The 17,843-nt window shown below is 43.4% G+C and overlaps 1 protein-coding gene across 9 annotated transcripts in view; it reads right to left on the bottom strand.

Moving 5' to 3' along the window:
• WNK2 (WNK lysine deficient protein kinase 2) overlaps positions 1-17,843 on the bottom strand; it is a 142,768-nt gene that overhangs the window by 55,215 nt on the left and 69,710 nt on the right. For 8 of the 9 annotated variants that reach the window (XM_070459444.1, XM_070459443.1, XM_070459446.1 and 5 more), the window contains exons 13-19: positions 16,823-17,113; positions 16,206-16,255; positions 15,262-15,430; positions 15,059-15,175; positions 14,517-14,687; positions 14,201-14,246; positions 13,599-13,718 (exon numbers count right to left, since the gene is read on the bottom strand). In XM_070459444.1, the coding sequence (XP_070315545.1) occupies positions 13,599-13,718; positions 14,201-14,246; positions 14,517-14,687; positions 15,059-15,175; positions 15,262-15,430; positions 16,206-16,255; positions 16,823-17,113 (964 nt within the window). The remainder of the gene's footprint in view (positions 1-13,598; positions 13,719-14,200; positions 14,247-14,516; positions 14,688-15,058; positions 15,176-15,261; positions 15,431-16,205; positions 16,256-16,822; positions 17,114-17,843) is intronic. The other variant, XM_070459440.1, reaches the window with a different exon arrangement.

The raw sequence follows: 17,843 nt of genomic DNA on the forward strand, positions 1-17,843 counted from the left end.
GCCACCTCTTGGCACTGGATGCAGCCTGCGCACACTCTCCTGGCGGCGGTAACACGGGTGTCTGATGTATAGGTATCGATGGCACAAAGACACAGCAGAGGTCTGGAGTGCAGGCACTCACAGGGGGACAATGGCTCCGGGTTCTGGTGTGCCGACTCGTTCACAATGGGGGCGGCCCCAGCATCTCAGGTGCACGAGGCTGCAGCTCCATGGAGCTGGGATCTGAAGCATGGGTGCCACCACAGCAGCCAGGGTTCTGGGGCCTGGGGTCTGCACAGGGCCGAGGGAGGCAGCTGGCAGTCCTGGTCCCAGGGCAGCCGACCAGCAGCTCCTTCTGGGGAGGGAAGAATAAGGCGCAGCGGCATCTCTCTCCCTAGGGTGTCTTGTGGTGGTGACGGCTGCTGGTTAACCCCATGGTGAATGCACCCAGCGTCCTCTGTGGAGTAGGCAACTGGGGCCCGTGCCCGCTATCACTACAGGTTCCTCTGCTGTGAAAGCCGTGGGGAAGCTGCAGCTGCCCTGGGGGCTGTAGGGGCCCTTAGCGGCAAAGGCCGCTGGAGTCCTTCACAGAGCTGGCCGCTGGGGACCACGACGGCACAAGTTGTGTAGCTGATACAGATACCTCGATCTTCTTTGTTCCTTGCCATCTCATCTAAGCTGATTCCCCCTAATCCTTTCTGTTCATTAATTCTTCCTTTCTGCTCCCCTGTGCTAACACAGGTTCTTAACTGGATTTCTGAGCCATCCCACAGCCACTTCCATTTATGAATTGATGTCCAACTATTGTTTTCATGTGAGGACGGATGCTGATATCTCCTGCTCTGCAATCTTGCTGACATCACTCCACCCCCATTATCCTCTGACGGTCTATTTCAATCTGATTTTTTAATCTGGGCAGAGTTTTCCACACCTCACATGAACCTTTTGTCCTTTTTCTTTCTTCTCAACAATTATTACCTCTTTTCCAACATGTGAGTGAGTCCACCATTCTCACTATCATGAACAAGTTTCTGGTTTGACCATATAGCATTTATCCCTTCCCTCATGCAGCAGCATTCTTAAATTTCCTCCAGGGAACAGCTTTCCTTACTTTCAAGTCCAAGGATGTGCATGTAACTTGGGAACAGGTTGGTCTGTGCATTCCAGCCACCTGGTCACATGACTACTTCAGTTCTGCATAGTAGAGTTAGGCAGAACTTCTGAATCCTTCTGAAAAGTGATAACTCTCCTGTCTATACTTGAATCTGGAAGACTACACACTGGAGTTGTTCCAGCAATTTTCTGATCACAAAATATAAATGTGAGGTTTTTAATTATTCAACTTTTTAACATTTATGGCACTTTCCAGATTTTATTTCTTATGTTAGTAAGAAGTATGACAAGTTATATTTCTCCAGGACATAAGTTTGCCAGATTGTAGCAATGTCCCTTTTTCATTCCTGATATTGACTGTGCCTTCTCTTTCCTAGAGTCAGTCTTACCAGAGACTCACCAGTTTTATTTGCCAAATCAAAGAAACAACTTTAAGCTTTGTTGATACTCTATATACGAACAAAGCTAGTGGAGGTGATGGAATTCCAGTTGAGCTATTTCAAATCCTGAAAGATGATGCTGTGAAAGTGCTTCACTCAATATGCCAGCAAATTTGGAAAACTCAGCAGTGGCCACAGGACTGCAAAAGGTCAGTTTTCATTCTCAATCCCTAAGAAAGACAATGCCAAAGAATGCTCAAACTACTGCACAATTGCACTCATCTCATACGATAGTAAAGTGATGCTTAAAATTCTCCAAGCCAGGCTTCAGCAATATGTGAACTGTGAAATTCCAGATGTTCAAGCTGGATTTAGAAAAGGCAGAGGAACCAGAGATCAAATTGCCAACATCTGTTGGCTCATCAAAAAAAGCAAGAGAGTTCCAGAAAAACATCTACTTCTGCTTTATTGACTATGCCAAAGCCTTTGACTGTGTGGATCACAACAAACTGTGGAAAATTCTTCAAGAGATGGGAATACCAGACCACCTGACCTGACTCTTGAGAAACCTGTATGCAGGTCAGGAAGCAACAGTTAGAACTGGGCATGGAACAACAGACTGGTTCCAAATAGGAAAAGGAGTATGTCAAGCCTGTATATTGTCACCCTGCTTATTTAACTTATATGCAGAGTACATCATGAGGAACGTTGGGCTGGAGGAAGCACAAGCTGGAATCAAGATTGTCGGGAGAAATATCAATAACCTCAGATATGCAGATGACATCACCCTTATGGCAGAAAGTGAAGAACTAAAGAGCCTCTTGATGAAAGTGAAAGAGGAGAGTGAAAAAGTTGGCTTAAAACTCAACATTCAGAAAACTAAGATCATGGCATCCGGTCCCATCACTTCATAGCAAATAAGATGGGGAAACAGTGGAAACAGTGGCTAACTTTATTTTTCTGGGCTCCAAAATCACTGCAGAAGGTGATTGCAGCCATGAAATCAAAAGATGCTTACTGCTTGGAAGGAAAGTTATGACCAACCTAGACAGCATATTAAAAAGCAGAGACACTACTTTCTCAACAAAGGTTCGTCTAGTCAAGGCTATGGTTTTTCTAGTGGTCATGTATGGATGTGAGAGTTGGACTATAAAGAAAGCTGAGTGCCGAAAAATTGATGCTTTTGAACTCTGGTGTTGGAGAAGCCTCTTGAGAGTCCCTTGGACTGCAAGGAGATCCAACCAGTCCATCCTAAAGGAGATCAGTCCAGGGTGTTCATTGGAAGGACTGATGTTGAAGCTGAAACTCCAACACTTTGGCCACCTCATGCAAAGAGTTGACTCATTTTAAAAGACCCTGATGCTGGGAAAGATTGAGGGCAGGAGGAGAAGGGGACGACAGAGGATGAGAGGGCTGGATGGAATCACTGACTCAATGGACGAGGGTTTGGGTAGGCTCGGGGAGTTGGTGATGGACAGGGAGGCCTGCAGTGCTGCAGTTCATGGGGTGACAAAGAGTTGGACATGACTGAGCGAATGAACTGAAATGATACTCTATTGTATATTTATTTTGTATTTCATTAATTCATGTTTTTTATTTCTTCCTTTTAACTGCATTCAAACTTTCTCTTCTCTTTTTACAGTGGATATATTTTGATTGTTTCTAATCTTTTCTCCTTTCTAAAATGTGCATTTGAGACTGCAAAATTTCTGCAAGGTATAGATTTAGCTGCATCCCACACATTGTGATGATTAATGTTTCATTTGCATGATTTTCATATCATTATTATTCAGAATATTTTCACAACTTACATTATAATTTTTTTGTTGCTTCATGAGATAAATGCATTTCCTAACTGTCAAATTGTGAAACTTTAGGTATCTTCTTGTTTTCAAATTCTAGCTTACTGCCAATTGTAGTTAAAGAACATGCACTGAATGATTTCAATCCTTTTAAATTTGAAATTAGCTTTGTGTCCTATATATGGCTAATTTTAAAATATTCTTTGTGTACTTGAAAAAATTTGCATTCTTCAGCTATTGGGTGTCCTACATATAAAACAAAACTGCTAATTCAAAAAACAAAAACAAAACTGCTAATTCTACTGTTGAAATCCTTTATATTCTGAATTGATTTTTGTCTTCTCATTCTAAAAGTTAAAACTCTCATGATGATTTTTTTCATTTATTTCTATTAATTTTTGCTTTATATATTTTGAGGTTGTGTTATTGAAGACATGCAAATGTAGAGTTATTTGATCTTCCAGGAGAACTAAATCTTTCATCATTACTTTTTTGTCTATTTGTCTGATATAAAAGATCTACTCTATGGGACTTGGCTGGCAGTCCAGTGATTAAGACTCTGCACTTCCACTGCAAGGGGCACAGGTTTGATCCTTGGTCAGGGAATTAAGCGGCTTCCCTGGTGGCTCAGGGGTAAAGAATCCTTCTGCAGTTCAGGAGCTGCAGAAGACAATGCTCCAATCCCTGGGTCAGGACAATCCCCTGGAGGAGGGCATGGCAACCCACTCCAGTACTCTTGCCTGGAGAATCCCCATGGACAGAGGAGCCTGACAGGCTATAGCCCACAGGATCACAGAGAGTCAGACATGAGTAAAGCAACTTAGCATGCAAGCACATAGGGAAGTAAGATCCTACATGACCCATGGCTCTGCCCACTCCACAAAAAAAAAATAAAAACAATCTCCTCTAGCCTTCTTTAGGTATTAACATGCTCTTTTTTCATTTCTTTACTCATCACCATTTGTAGTCTTATGTCTTAGTTTGTTGTTAGTTTGTTCTCTTTTTTTCACATTTGACAACATTTGATATTTATTTCATTGATATTTAATTACTCATCTACTAGGGTTAAGACTACCATCTTCCAAATGATTTCCTATATTTTCATCATGTTCAATGCTGCTTTTTCTCTTCTTCCTTGCCTTTTGTTTTTAAAAAATTCTTCCCTACTCTACCCCTCCCCCATGAGTATGAAAGTTATCTACTACTTTACAATTCTCAAAAGAGTATTCTATAGACTACAATATACATTCTTGATTTTGGCTCCCTTCTCTAACAAGGCAAGAATGCAGGAGCTCTTTGAGCACAATTCCCTTCCCCTGCCCTTACTTTCACATATTTTAGCACAACAAATATATTTCAAATCTCGGAAGATATTATGTTTTTAAACAGTTAACATTCCTTTTGACTTGTCCATGTTTTATAATCCCATTACTTTTATTCCTTCCTGTATTTCTGACCTTCCATCTGGCATCACTGTGGTTTAGCCTAAAAATATCCCCTCTTATATTTGCAATATGCAGGTATTAAATCCTCTTTTTTTAATCTCACCTTTATTTATGTAGCATGCTAACCACCAGGTAGAGATTCAAGGTTTATGTTTACTTTCCTTAGCACCTTGAGGATACCAGTATTTCCTAACCCAAAGTCACACAAACGTTCTCCTGTGTTTCCTACCATGAGTTTCACAATTTTTAGTTTTACATTTAGGGTTACATTCCATTTTGGGTTGGTTTTTGTATATGGTGTTAAGTATGGATTAATATTCATTTTTATGAATATTTTTATGAATGATCAGTTATTACAAGACTGGAAAAACCTGTTCTCTCTTCATTGAATGTCCTTTATATGTTTATAAAAAAATTAAGTGTCTCTCTGTGTTTGTGTCTATTTCTGAATTCTCTTTATTCTGTTTACCTGTAATTACTCCAATACCACCCCTTCATGGTTTACAGTCTTGTCATGGAGAAGGGGCTTGAGTAACTCAAGGAAGCTATGAGCCATGTTGTATACAGCCATCTAAGAAAAGGAAATGGCAACCCACTCTAGTAACCTGGAGTGGTCTCTTGCATGAAGAACCACACGGACAGTAGGAAAAGGCAAAAAGATATGACACCAGAAGATGAGCAACCCCCAGGTTGGAAGGTGTCCAATATGCTACTGGGGAAGAGTAAAGGGCAATTATTAATAGCTCCAGAAAGAATGAAGTGCCTGGGCCAAAGCAGAAACGATGCCCAGTTGTGGACACATCTGGTAGTGAAAGCAAAGTCTGATGCTGCAGAGAACAATATTGCAAAGGAACCTGGAATGTTAGGTCCATGAATTACAGTAAACTGGATGTGGTCAGGCAGGAGATGGCAAGAGTGAACATTGACATCCTAGGAACCAGTGAACTAAAATGGATGAGAACAGGCAAATTTAATTTAGATGACTATTGTATCTACTACTGAAAAGTTCTATGAAGACCCACAAGACCTTTTAGAACTAACACCAAAAAAAAGATATCCTTTTCATCATAGAGGACTGGAATGCAAAAGTAGGAAGTCAAGAGATACTGAGAGTAACAGGCAAGTTTGGTGGTGGAGTACAAAATAAAGCAGGGCAAAGGCTAACAGAGTTTTGCCAAGAGAATGCATTGGTCATAGCAAACACCCTCTTCCACCAACACAAGACTCTTTACATAGACATCACCAGGTGGTCAATATTGAAATCAGGCTGATTATATTCTTTGCAGCCAAAGATGGAGAAGCTCTATACAGTCAGCAAAAACAAGACCTGGAGCTGACTATGGCTCAGATCATTAGCTCCTTATTGTAAAATTCAGGCTTAAATTGTAGAAAGTAGGGAAAACCATTTAGGCCATTCAGGTATGACCTAAATCAAATCCCTTATGATTATACTCTGGAGGTGATGAGTAGATTCAAGGGATTAGATCTGGTAGACAGAGTGCCTGAATAACTATGGATGGAAGTTAGTAACACTGTAAATGAGGCAGTGACCCAAACCAGCCCAAAGAATAAGAAGATTAAGTGGTTGTCTATGGAGGCTTACAAATAGCTGAAGAAAGAAGAGAAGCAAAAGGCAAAGGAGAAAGGGAAAGATATACCCAACTGAATGCAGAGTTTCAGAGAATAAAAAGGAGATATAAGAACTCTCCTGTTCATAAATGAACAATGCAAAGAAATAGAGGAAAACAATAGAATGGCGGAAGACCAGAGATCTCTTCAAGAAAATTGGAGATATCAAGGGAATATTTCATGTAAGGATGGGCACAATAAAAGGACAGAAAAGTTAAGGACCTAACAGAAGCACAAGAGATAAAGAAGAGGTGGCAAGAATACACAGAAGAACTATAAGAAAAAGCTCTTAAAGAACCAGATAACCACAATGATGTGGTCACTCACCTAGAGCTGACATTCTGGAGTGTGAAGTTAAGTGGGCCTTCAGAAGCATCGCTACAAACAAAGCTGGTGGAGATATCTAAAATCTTAAAAGATGATGCAGTTAAAGTGCTGCACTCAGTATATCAGCAAGTTTGGAAAACTCAGCAGTAACCACAGGACTGGAAAAGGTCAGTTTTCATCTCAATCCCTAAGAAGGGCAATGCCAAAGAATGCTCAAACTGCTGTACAATTGCATTCATTTCACATGATAGCAAGGTTATGCTCAAAATCCTTCAAGCTAGGCTTTAGCAGTATGTAAACCCAGAAGTTTCAGATGTATAAGCTGGGTTTAAAAAAAGGCAGAGAAACCAGAGATCAAGTTGCCAACATTCATTGGATCATAGAGAAAGCAAGGAAGTTCCAGAAAAATAATATCTATTTCTGCTTCACTGACTATGTTAAAGCCTCTGACTGTGTGGAATGGAACAAACTGTAGAAAATTCTTAAAAGAAATGCGAATACCAGACCACCTAACCTGTCTCCTGAGAAACTTGTATGGAGGTCAAGAAACAACAGTTAGAACCGAACACAGAACTAACATGACTGGTTCAAAATTAGGAAAGGAGTACAACAAGGCTGTATATTGTCACCCTGCTTATTTAACTTGTATGCAGAGTACATCATGCGCATGTACATCATTTCACATGTACATCATGTGAAATGCCTGGCTGGATGAATCATAAGCTGGAATCAACACTGCCAGGAGAAATACCAACAATCTCAGATAAGCAGATGGTACCACTCTAATGGAAGAAGGCAAAGAGGAACTAAAGAGCCTCTTGATGAGGGTGAAAGAGGAGAGCAAAAAAGCTGGCTTGAAACTCAACATTCAAAAAACTAAGACCATGGCATCTGGTCCCATCACTTCATGGCAACTTAATTTTCTTGGGGTCCAAAATCACTGCCAACAGTGACTGCAGTCATGAAATTAAAAGATGCTTTCTCCTTGGAAGGAAAGCTATGAAAAACCTAGACAGCATATTAAAAAGTAGAGATATCATTTTGCTGACAAAGGTCCATGTAAGTCCAAGCTATGGTTTTTTTCTAGTAGTCATGTATGGATGTGAGAGTTGGACCATAAAGAAGACTGAGAACCAAAGAACGGATGCTTTTGAATTGTGGTGCTGGAGAAGACTCTTGAAAATCCCTTGGACAGCAAGGAGATCAAACCAGTCAATCCTAAAGGAAATCAACCTGAATATTCATTGGAAGGGCTATGCTGAAGCTCCAGTACTTTGGCCACCTGATGCAAAGAGTTGACTCAACAGAAAAGACCCTGATGCTGGGAAAGATTTAAGGAAAAAGGACAAGGGGGTGGCAGAGGATAAGATGGTGAGACAGCATCACCAACTCGATGGACATGAATTTGTGCAAACTCTGAGAGACAGTGAAGGACAGAGAAGCCTGATGTGCTACCGTCCATGTGGTTGCAAAGAACTGGACGTGACTCAAGTGACCAAATAACACTACCACCAGCACCGCACTGTCTTGATCACTATGATTTTATAATAATTCTTGAAATCAGCTAGTGTGAGCATTGCAATCTATTTCTCTTACTTCCAAATTCCAATGGCTTTTCATTTTCACAGCTTTTCAACTGTTAAAAAAAAACTTCTGGGATTCTGGTGGCAGCTGCATAAAATCTATTGATCAAGTGAGAGAGAATTAAAACTGTAATAACATTGTGTCTTCTGACTTGAGAATAGGGTACTTCTTTAGGTCTTTAGCTTCCATCCACATTGTTTTGTAGTTCTTACTGAACAGTCTTACAAATATCTTATCAGATTTAGCTCTATATTGTTCATGGAGAGTTTGCAGAGGATACTTGTAGTTGTTGAATTTTGTGAAATTCCTTTTCTGCATTTATTTAGATAATCTTATGGACTGTTTACTACTTTATCAATATGATAAATTATATCTCTTTCCTATAGTTTTTTTTGACATATGGAATACAGCTATAATTAACCGTATTAGTGTGGTTGTCTGCTAATTCTAACAGCTTTGTCAGCTATGGGTTCATTAGAATGAGGAATTTTTCTCATATTGTCCCACTTGATAATTTCAGCTGGATATCAGACAATGTAAAACTTGCCTTCTTGGGTGCTGTAAGAGTTTGTGTTCCTAATAACATTCTGTGCTATGGGATGAGGTTAAGCTACTCTGGCTTGATCTTTTGATATCTTGCTCTTGAGATTTGTTCAGCAGGACAAGAACGAATTTTAATTTAGGGCTAATTATTCTCCGTGAGGGAAGCAAGGCCCTTGTCAGTCCTCTACCCAATGGCCCTTGAATCGTAAGTCCTTCCAGCTAACTGGGAGGAACAGACACTCCCATACTATGAGTTATAGTAGAAAGAAAAAGTGAAAGTGAAGTCGCTCAGTCGTGTCCGACTCTTTGCGATCCCGTGGACTGTAGCCTACCAGGCTCCTCTGTCCATGGGATTCTCCAGGCAAGACTACTGGAGTGGGTTGCCATTTCCTTCTCCAAGTTATAGCAGTCCCTTTATATATAGTCCCTGTAATCCTTTGGAGAGGTTCATTTCCCAGCATTGGTTAGTTTCCTCACACACAGTACTCTGCAAAATAATCAAAGGGAATCCTCTGTCAATCCAGAGACTTTTCTCTTTGTGCTCTCTCCTCTCCAAAACTCTGCTCACGAACTCTTGCCTCTGGACTTCCCAAGACTCTCAGGTCAGTCTCCTCATTATGGGAAATCTGCTGAGCTTTACCTGGGTCCCTCCCTCCCTGCTCTGGGATTGTGAAAACTTTCTCAGTGCAGTCAGCTGAAATGATCATAGAGTTTTTTCAGTCTTGCAGGAAACAATGTCATTCACTCTTTTATGTTCAAAGTCTTTAAAAAACATAGTTTCATATATTTTGTGTGCTTTTTCAGTTGTTTTAAGGGAAAATAAATCCAATGCCTATTATCCATCGTGACCTAAAGTAAAAGTCTGAGGATCTCTTTTATTGTCTGTTCTTGTTGCTGCTTTTCTTTCATGTTATCTTGCCTCATTATCTGCCAGGTTACATACTTTCTTTCAACATATGTAAATTTTTTTTTCACTATTTAAATTATCATACAGTAAAATGGACTTCTTTAGCTGCAGAATTCTGAGAACTTCAGCATACATATATCCATATAATTACTACTGTAATGCATAGCAATTCAATCACCCCTAAAAAACTTCCTTGTGTTATTACCCCTTTATACTCACATTCTCCCCCTATCTCTAACTCCTTGGAAACACTGATCTGGTATCTATAGTTTTTTGAGAATGTCATTAAAAATAGGATTATCCAGTATGCAGCTTTTTGAGACAGATTTCCTTCACTCAGTATGCCTTTGGGGTTCACTCATGCTGTTGCATATGTCAACTTTCTCAAAGCACCATAGTCTGTTTTTCCAATCACCCACTGCAACATATTTGGGTTGTTTCCAGTTTGGGCAATTATGCAAATGAACTGCTATAACCATTTATATATAAGTGTTTAGTAAACATGAGTTTTTATTTCTCCCTGAGTAGTGAAACTTTTGTGTCAGATACTGAGTATATCTTTGATTTTTAAAATATCCAACTAAATATTCTCCAGAATAGCTGTACCATTTTGCATTCCCACTAACATGAGAGATCCAGCTGGTCCATATCCACACAAAACTTAAGTATTGTTAGCTTAGCCATTCTCACAAGTGTGTGATGACCCTTCACTATGGCTTTTATTTGCATTTCCCTGGTAGTCAATGAGATTAATTTTTTTTTAATGTGCTTAACTGTCATCCTCATATTCTCTTTAGGAAGTGTCTGCTCCAGTCCATTGTCCATTTTTCAGTTGAGCTGTTTTCTTAGGAGTTTTGAGAGTACTTTATATATTTTGGGAACAAATACTAAGCTGAATATGTAACTTGCAATTATTTTCTCCCAGTCTGTAGATCGTCTTTTCATTCTCTTAACAGCAGTTTTCATAGCACAAAAGAATTTACTTTGATGATGTCTGATTTATCCATTCTTCTTTTATGGGTTATGCTTTTGGTGTTAGATCTAAAGACTCCCTTGGCACAGGTCACAAAAGTTCTTCTCCAAAAATTATAATACAGTTTTATATTTTATGTTTGGATATACAATGTATTTTGAGTTAATTTTTGCATAAAGATGTCAGGCATAGGTCAAAGTTCAATTAGTGCACGTGGATGAGCAACTAGTTTAACCCCATTTGTTGAAAAGACTATCCTTTCTACATAGAACTGCTTTTGCATCCTTGTCAAAAAAATCAAATGACTATATTTCTATGCATATATTTCTGGGCTTTATATTCTTTTTCATTCATATATGCATCAATTCTTTTGTCGATACTATACTTTCTAGGTTACTGTAACATTATAATGTCTTAATATTGAGTAGTATGATGCTTCCAACTTCATCTGCCTTTTTCAAAACTGCTTTAGCTATACCTTTGTACTTCCATATAAATTTTAGAGTCAGCCTGTCTGTATCTACAAAATTTACCATTTGAATTTTTATTGGCATTCTATTAGATCTATATAACACTTTGGGAAGAACTGCTGAATTCTTTAAAAATTCTTTAAAAAAATCAACATTTTTACTGCTGAATCTTCTAATTCATAAAAACAGTATGCTTCTCCATTTATTGAGATCATCTCTAATCCATTGCATCATTACTTTACAGTTTTCACTATACAGATTCTGTATATGTTTTGTTAAATTTAGGACTATGTATCTTTTTTTAGCTACTGTAAATAGTATTCTTTCAAAATATTATTTTCAATTGTTCACTGTCAGCATACAGAAACACAGTTATTTTTGTTGTTGACTACATATCTTATGATCTTGCTAAACTCTCTCATTGGTTCTCAGAGTTGTTTCTGTTTAGAATGACTGTGATTTTTTTCCACATAAAATCATACTAGCTGTAGAGACAGTTTTATTTCTTCCTTTTCACTCCTCACGACTTTAAACATTTTTTTTGGCGATGCCAGCATAGCCAGATTTATTGCTGCACACGGGTTTTCTCTAGTTACGCAAGTGGAGGCTACTCTGTTTTTGCAGGGCATGGGCTTCTCATTGCAGTGGTTTCTCTTGCTGCAGAGCATGGGCTCTAGGCCACCTGGGTTTCAGCAGTTGTGGTGCATGGGCCTAGAAGCCTAGTGGCATGTGGAATCTTCCCAGAACAGGGATTGAACCCGTGTCCCCTGCACTGGCACATGGATTTCCAACCACTGGACTACCAGTGAAGTCCTCAATCCACATGCTTTTTATTTCTGTTTCTTGTTTATCTGGATTCTAATATTTCTAGTGGGACATTGAATAGAAAGAGAGATGAAACATTATGCCTTGATCTCCATCTTAGGGAAAACACATTTCGCTTTTCATCACTAAACATGATGTTAGCTGTCAGTTTTCGGTAGATGCCCTTTATCGAGTTGAGGATTTTCCCTTTATCCCTAGCTTGCTGAGCATTTTTATCATGAATGGGTGTTGTATTTTGTCAAATACTTTTTCTGTATCAACTGATATGATCGTGTACTTTTCCCTTTGTAAGGAAATGAGAGTCCCTTTGACATTAATATGGTGAATTAGTTGATTCTTGAATATTGCCTTCCTAGGATATACTCTGCTTTGTTACGGCATATTCTTCTTTTTATATTGCAAGATTTGACTTTTTAATATTTTACTGAGTTTTTTTTTTTTTCCCTTCTATATCCTTGAAAGATTAGGAGAGCAGATAAAATAGACAAGAGAGTCTGTCACTCTCTCTTTTTTTTTTTTGTGGTACTGCCTTTATATAGTTTTGATATAAGGGCAATGCTGGCTTCACAAAACAACTTGAAAAGTGTTCCTTTCTCTTCAATTTTCTGGATGAATTTCTGTAGAATTGGTATTATTTCCTTAAAATGTTTCATAGAATTCAACAGTGAAACTATCTGGGAGATATTTTTGATGCAAATTCAATCTTGTTAATAGGTATAGGAGTATTCAGGTTATCTATTCCATCTTGGATGAGTTTTAGTAGTTTGTGGCTTTCATAGAGTTAGTCTGTTTCAGCTAAGTTGTCAAATAAATGTGTGTAGGTTTGTTCAAAATAGTCCATGACTATGATTCCATGATCAGCATCTCTTTATGCAGGGTCTATAGTGATGTCTCCCTTTTTCCCTGACAGCAGTATTTTGTCTTGTTCTTTGTCAGTCTTACAAGAGACCAAACATTTTTATTTTTTTCCAAAGAACTAGTTTTTGGTTTCATTGTTTTTTCTACTGTTTTTGTCTCAAATATCATTAATTTCTGCTCTTACCTTTCTTTCTTTCCTTCTGTTTGCTTTGGACTTTCTAGTTTTTCCTAACTTCTCAAGGTGAAAACTTGGGTCATTGATTTGAGATCTCTTTCTTCCTCTAAACATTTAGTGCTACAAATTTCCCTTTAATTACTGTTTCAGCTGCATCTCACACAATTTAATGTTTTTTTTCATTCTTGTTTATATCAAAATGTTTTCTGATTTTCCTTGAGAATTTTTCCTGCAAAAATACTGGTAGGAAAGGGCAAGGGCCGAGACTTTTTAGCATATACCTATGCAACCCATGTGCCTCGCCTGCACTGTGAAGCTAACTGATAGGCCCAAGCCACCTTGACTTCACTTATTTGGTGGACAACTGGGACAGGGATACAGACAAGGACACAGCCCCACAGACCGCTCTGGGCTTTGGGGCAACAGTGCAGGGTGGGGCTCTTGCACTTTGGTTGGCACACAGCACATGCTGGCAAAACATGAGCACAAGTGAAGTCAGACTGAGGACCATGAGATGATGTGGAGCAATACACAGGAGACAGACGGAATTATCAAGTAGGAAGGGCTGGGAGTTCTGGCTGCTCATACCTTGGCTGGTGTCTGGCTGCAGGGAGCTCAGAGGAAGTGGGGGTGAAGACTCAGGGGCCTCTATTGCCGGGTGCTCGGCCACCGGACAGATGATAAACCACCTCTTCCCAGTGTGCAGGACTAAGAGGCAGGACAAAAACAGCCGGTGAGAGTGAGTGGGTGACCCCCTCCCCGCCAATATCAGACCTGTCTAAGGGGGATTTGAGGAACTCATCTCACACCAGTGGGGAGGATGTGCAGCCTGCTCAGGGGCCCCTCACTGGCATTAGAAGCTCTCACACGTCCCCCCAGCACGGGCTTCTTTCCAAGGTCACCTGAAGTACATCAGTGAAGTGGTAATGCTGGCTGGGGGACCAGCAGGGCAGTGAGTCCACACCACACTCAGTCCCCACCCAGACCGGACATGGCTGGTCTGTCCCCAGATGGGGACCTGCTCACCACATGCTCCAGCAACCCCCCAGTGTGATGGCCAAAACCCCTTGCAATATGCTCAGTGGGGGGCCCTTATCAAATGCCTACTGGAAGCAGAGAAAGGACAATGGCAGACATGACTCCTCCAAATGCATGTCTGACTGGCAGGGACAGCCGTGAGGGAGACATACCATTTTGCTGGTACACTGGGGCGTTTGCTTGGGATTGGCGATTCTCCTGAAGGAGGCAAAGGATCAGAACTCAGCTGACTGCATGGAACAAGAACCTTCTTCAGAGCACAACACTGTCTCAAATCATCTGAGGGGCCTCAAGAGCTCAGACATTTCTAACTGGACAGAAAGCGCCTACCCTCCCGGCCACCTCACCCGACACTGCATGGCATATAGGTTCCTCTAGCAGGCCGCATCACAGCGCTGCACTCACAGAGCCTGGAGCTGGGGTATAAGTAGGTCCAGACCCTCCCAGGACCTCATAACGGGGACTTACCTCCCCAGCACCCAGGCCACAGGTGCTGAGGTGTGGTGGGCTCACCCCAGGGTCAGAGGCACGGTCCACATCCGTGTCCTCACTGAGCATGTCCTCTGCCTTGTCCATGACATCCTTCATCTGCTCAATGAATGTCTCCCGCTCGGCCTGCAGGATGAAGTCGTGCTCTACCTGCAACAACACATCAGCCCTGCTGCTGGGGCTGTGCCTCAGGCCACTGGCCACATAGCGTCTTCACGGATGGATTTATTTGGTTTCTACGCTGGGACTAAAGCCAAAAGGGGAGACACGGCCACCGAACTTAGTTACCAACATCAGGGCTACACAGTTCAGCAAGAAGCCACAGCAGGCCTCCAGGTGATGGGCCAGTGCTATCTCCAAGAGGCAGCCACTGGCAGAGGGGGGAGGACAAGCAAGGCTAGCAACCAGTACTCCCCTCCATGGGGCTGGCATGCATGTGCCCCATGACACAAGGAGACAGCCTCACAGTCCCAGGGGCAGGGCTGTGGGCTCATGCGCCCAGGCACGACACCTAGCCTCACCATGTAGGTGGCGATCTCATCAGGTGCATCCCCATCCAGGTCAAACTTGAACGTCACCATCTTGTGGTTGTGTGTCTCCAGCTGGCACTCCACCATCTTGTCGCCCGTGTTGCACACCTAAGGGACACTCGGGCAGTGAGACCAGGGAGGACACTGCGCCCAGCCTGCCCCGTCTCGCCGGCCTGCTCTGCCTGGATACTCACATTCAGGATGGTCAGTCGGGGCCGGCTGGCCCTCTCCTGGCGGGAGCGCACACGCGTGGACCTGCGGTGATGTTTCCGGGCGGCCTTGCCTTCCAGCTTTCCCCCACCAAACGCACCTTCACAGCTGTCACTCATCTCTCTTCCAGAAGGGACGTCAGAGCCTCCAAAGCTACATGAAAACCAAGACTGTTACAGCACTCAGGGGAACCCAGCCTGCCTCCCGTGGGAAACTTGGCTTCCCAGAAAACCAACAGAAGCTTTACTGTCTGGGTGTACTAGGTGGAAAACCCAAAGGGTCTAAAGCTGGCCATGCACAACAGAGGGACCCTGAGCCCACGGCCTCCCCTCACCCTGTAATATCTGTCCTGGACAGTGCTGGGGTCATAGGGAGCATATGACCTTTCTGACCCAAGACCTAAGTCTTCTCAGCTCCTGACCTGCAGATCACACTTAATCAGCTCACAGTATAGGTCAGGATTAAGACACAACCCACCCCTCGTGCCTTGGTTCCCCCATCTGTTAAACGCCAACAAGGTGGAGAGCTACTGTGGCATCTGAGGAGTTTGCAGAGCACTGCGCTTGGTGCTGGCATTACCAGGAGGGTGGGACACAAGATCACTTCCTGTAACCAGCTCCCTCCCTAAATGCAACACTGTCCACGCCCAAGGTGCTGGGAGACCTGAGATGAGGACCGGACTCTTCCCTGCTCTTCCGGCCTTCCACAGTCCCCGGATCTCGTGACTCTCCATTCATAGCCTCTTCCTGCCCTCAGCACTGCAAACCAGCACCAGGACCCAGAATACAACTGGGAGTATCTGACTACCAAAGAACAACAAGTACTGACAAACCCCCCAGAGAAGCTCCCCGAGGCTCCCCCAGGTCAGGCTTGGAAATGGGCGACGTTGTTAGAAGCTCTGACATACGAGGGCAAAGTGTGCCATTACCTCTCACAGCTCTGAGGGAGGCTGGGCTGCTTGTCCTGTGAGGCTTGCTCCTGAAATAAAACCACAGAAAGGAGGCCAGGTCACATTCATTCCCCCGCGACACAGCCGCGCTCAGTCTGCCGTCTCCCCACCATTACCACCCAGCCCGCCACCCACTCCCTTCTGATTGCAGGGAGCAAATCACGCGCAGGCTGGCAGGAGTGAGGGATTTTATGTTTAACACTTAGAGCCAAGCAGATTCCTAAAAGCTGGGGCCATCTCCTTTCCAAACATGCTAACCCACTTTGATCATCCCTACGAGGGAGCACATGGCCCAGGAAGAATTATCACCGGTTCTTCCCATCGCCTCCAAGAAAAGCACTCTGAATCCATGTGTAAAAATCAGGGTCTCCAGCTGGATGTGTGATTAAGGAAAATGTGACATCCATCCAGGGACAGCAGAAGGAGAAGAACAGCACCTGTGGCTGTCCCCGGATATACACTTCCACCTTCCCGAGGTTATTCCCGACTTCTAGGGCTGAGCCACAAGGTCATGGCACAGGAGGGCTGCAGTGATGCTGGGGTCAGGAATCAGGGTGACGGACTGGGGGCTGAGCCTCGAGGGGAGGGCCACACACCTCCGGAGCTGGCTCCACCGTCAGCTGAACAGTCGGACAGGGACCAGGAATCCCAGGCCCACTGGGCAGCGGCAGGTTAGCAGGCGGCAGGAGCGCGGTGGTCTGGACAGGCACGCTCTGAGGAGCTGCCATCACTGGGGCCAGAGAGCCGGGGAGCTGAGGCAGGAGCTCGGGGGCAGGAGGCAGCAGCACTTCCGGCAGAGGTGGGGAAAGAACGGCGGCAGGCGTGGGCACTGTGGCGACCTGGGTGCTGACGTCCACAGCATATGTAGGTGGGTGGCCAAGCAGGATCTGAGGACACAGGGGACAGGGATGCGATTGGGGTGTGGGCCATCGCCTCCCCCAAAGGGTCCTGGACCAAAGCAGGTGCTTCCATCATCCAAGGGGGTGAGCAGGTGGTGAGGACGAACTTCCCCACCCACCTACACCCCACAGACAAATCACAGCATGCGTGTATGCAGATTTAGCAAAACCAAGAACAAGACACTCTCATGTCCCCGTGTGCATCAAGTCAAACCTAAAAGCACACTTCATCCATGCTGCGTCAGGCTGAGAAGCTGGAAGTACGGCACACACTTAGCACCTCTCTGGGCTCCCTGCCACCAGTCTGCAGGGCCAGATCACCAAGCTACTCCACCCCAGCCTCCTGTCAGGTCAAAGCCTGTGTTCCAATCCCAGCCATGAGCAAGAGGGGCTGCAGACCTCAGCCTTCCATGGGGTGACTTAGGAACTGGGCCAGATTCCCTCCTGTTCCTTCTTCAAAGGCTCTCAGGGGAGAGGCTAAGACAGGTTGAAGAAGAGCCACGCATGGCCTGAAAGGGCCCCAGTTTGGGGCTGAGGTTGGGAATGGGAACGACCTGCTACAGGGCCTACAAGTATGAGACTGATCAGACACATGGCATGTGGGGTGAGATGTGCAAGCCACAGCCTAGCCGTGGAACTTTCTCTCCTGGACAGATGCCCCAGCCTCCAGGGGAGTCTCTTCCCTTGGCACAGGAAAGCCTCTGGGTGGCCAGCCTAG

Source organism: Odocoileus virginianus, chromosome 31, assembly GCF_023699985.2.
Source record: "Odocoileus virginianus isolate 20LAN1187 ecotype Illinois chromosome 31, Ovbor_1.2, whole genome shotgun sequence".
Classification (NCBI taxonomy): Eukaryota; Metazoa; Chordata; class Mammalia; order Artiodactyla; family Cervidae; genus Odocoileus; species Odocoileus virginianus.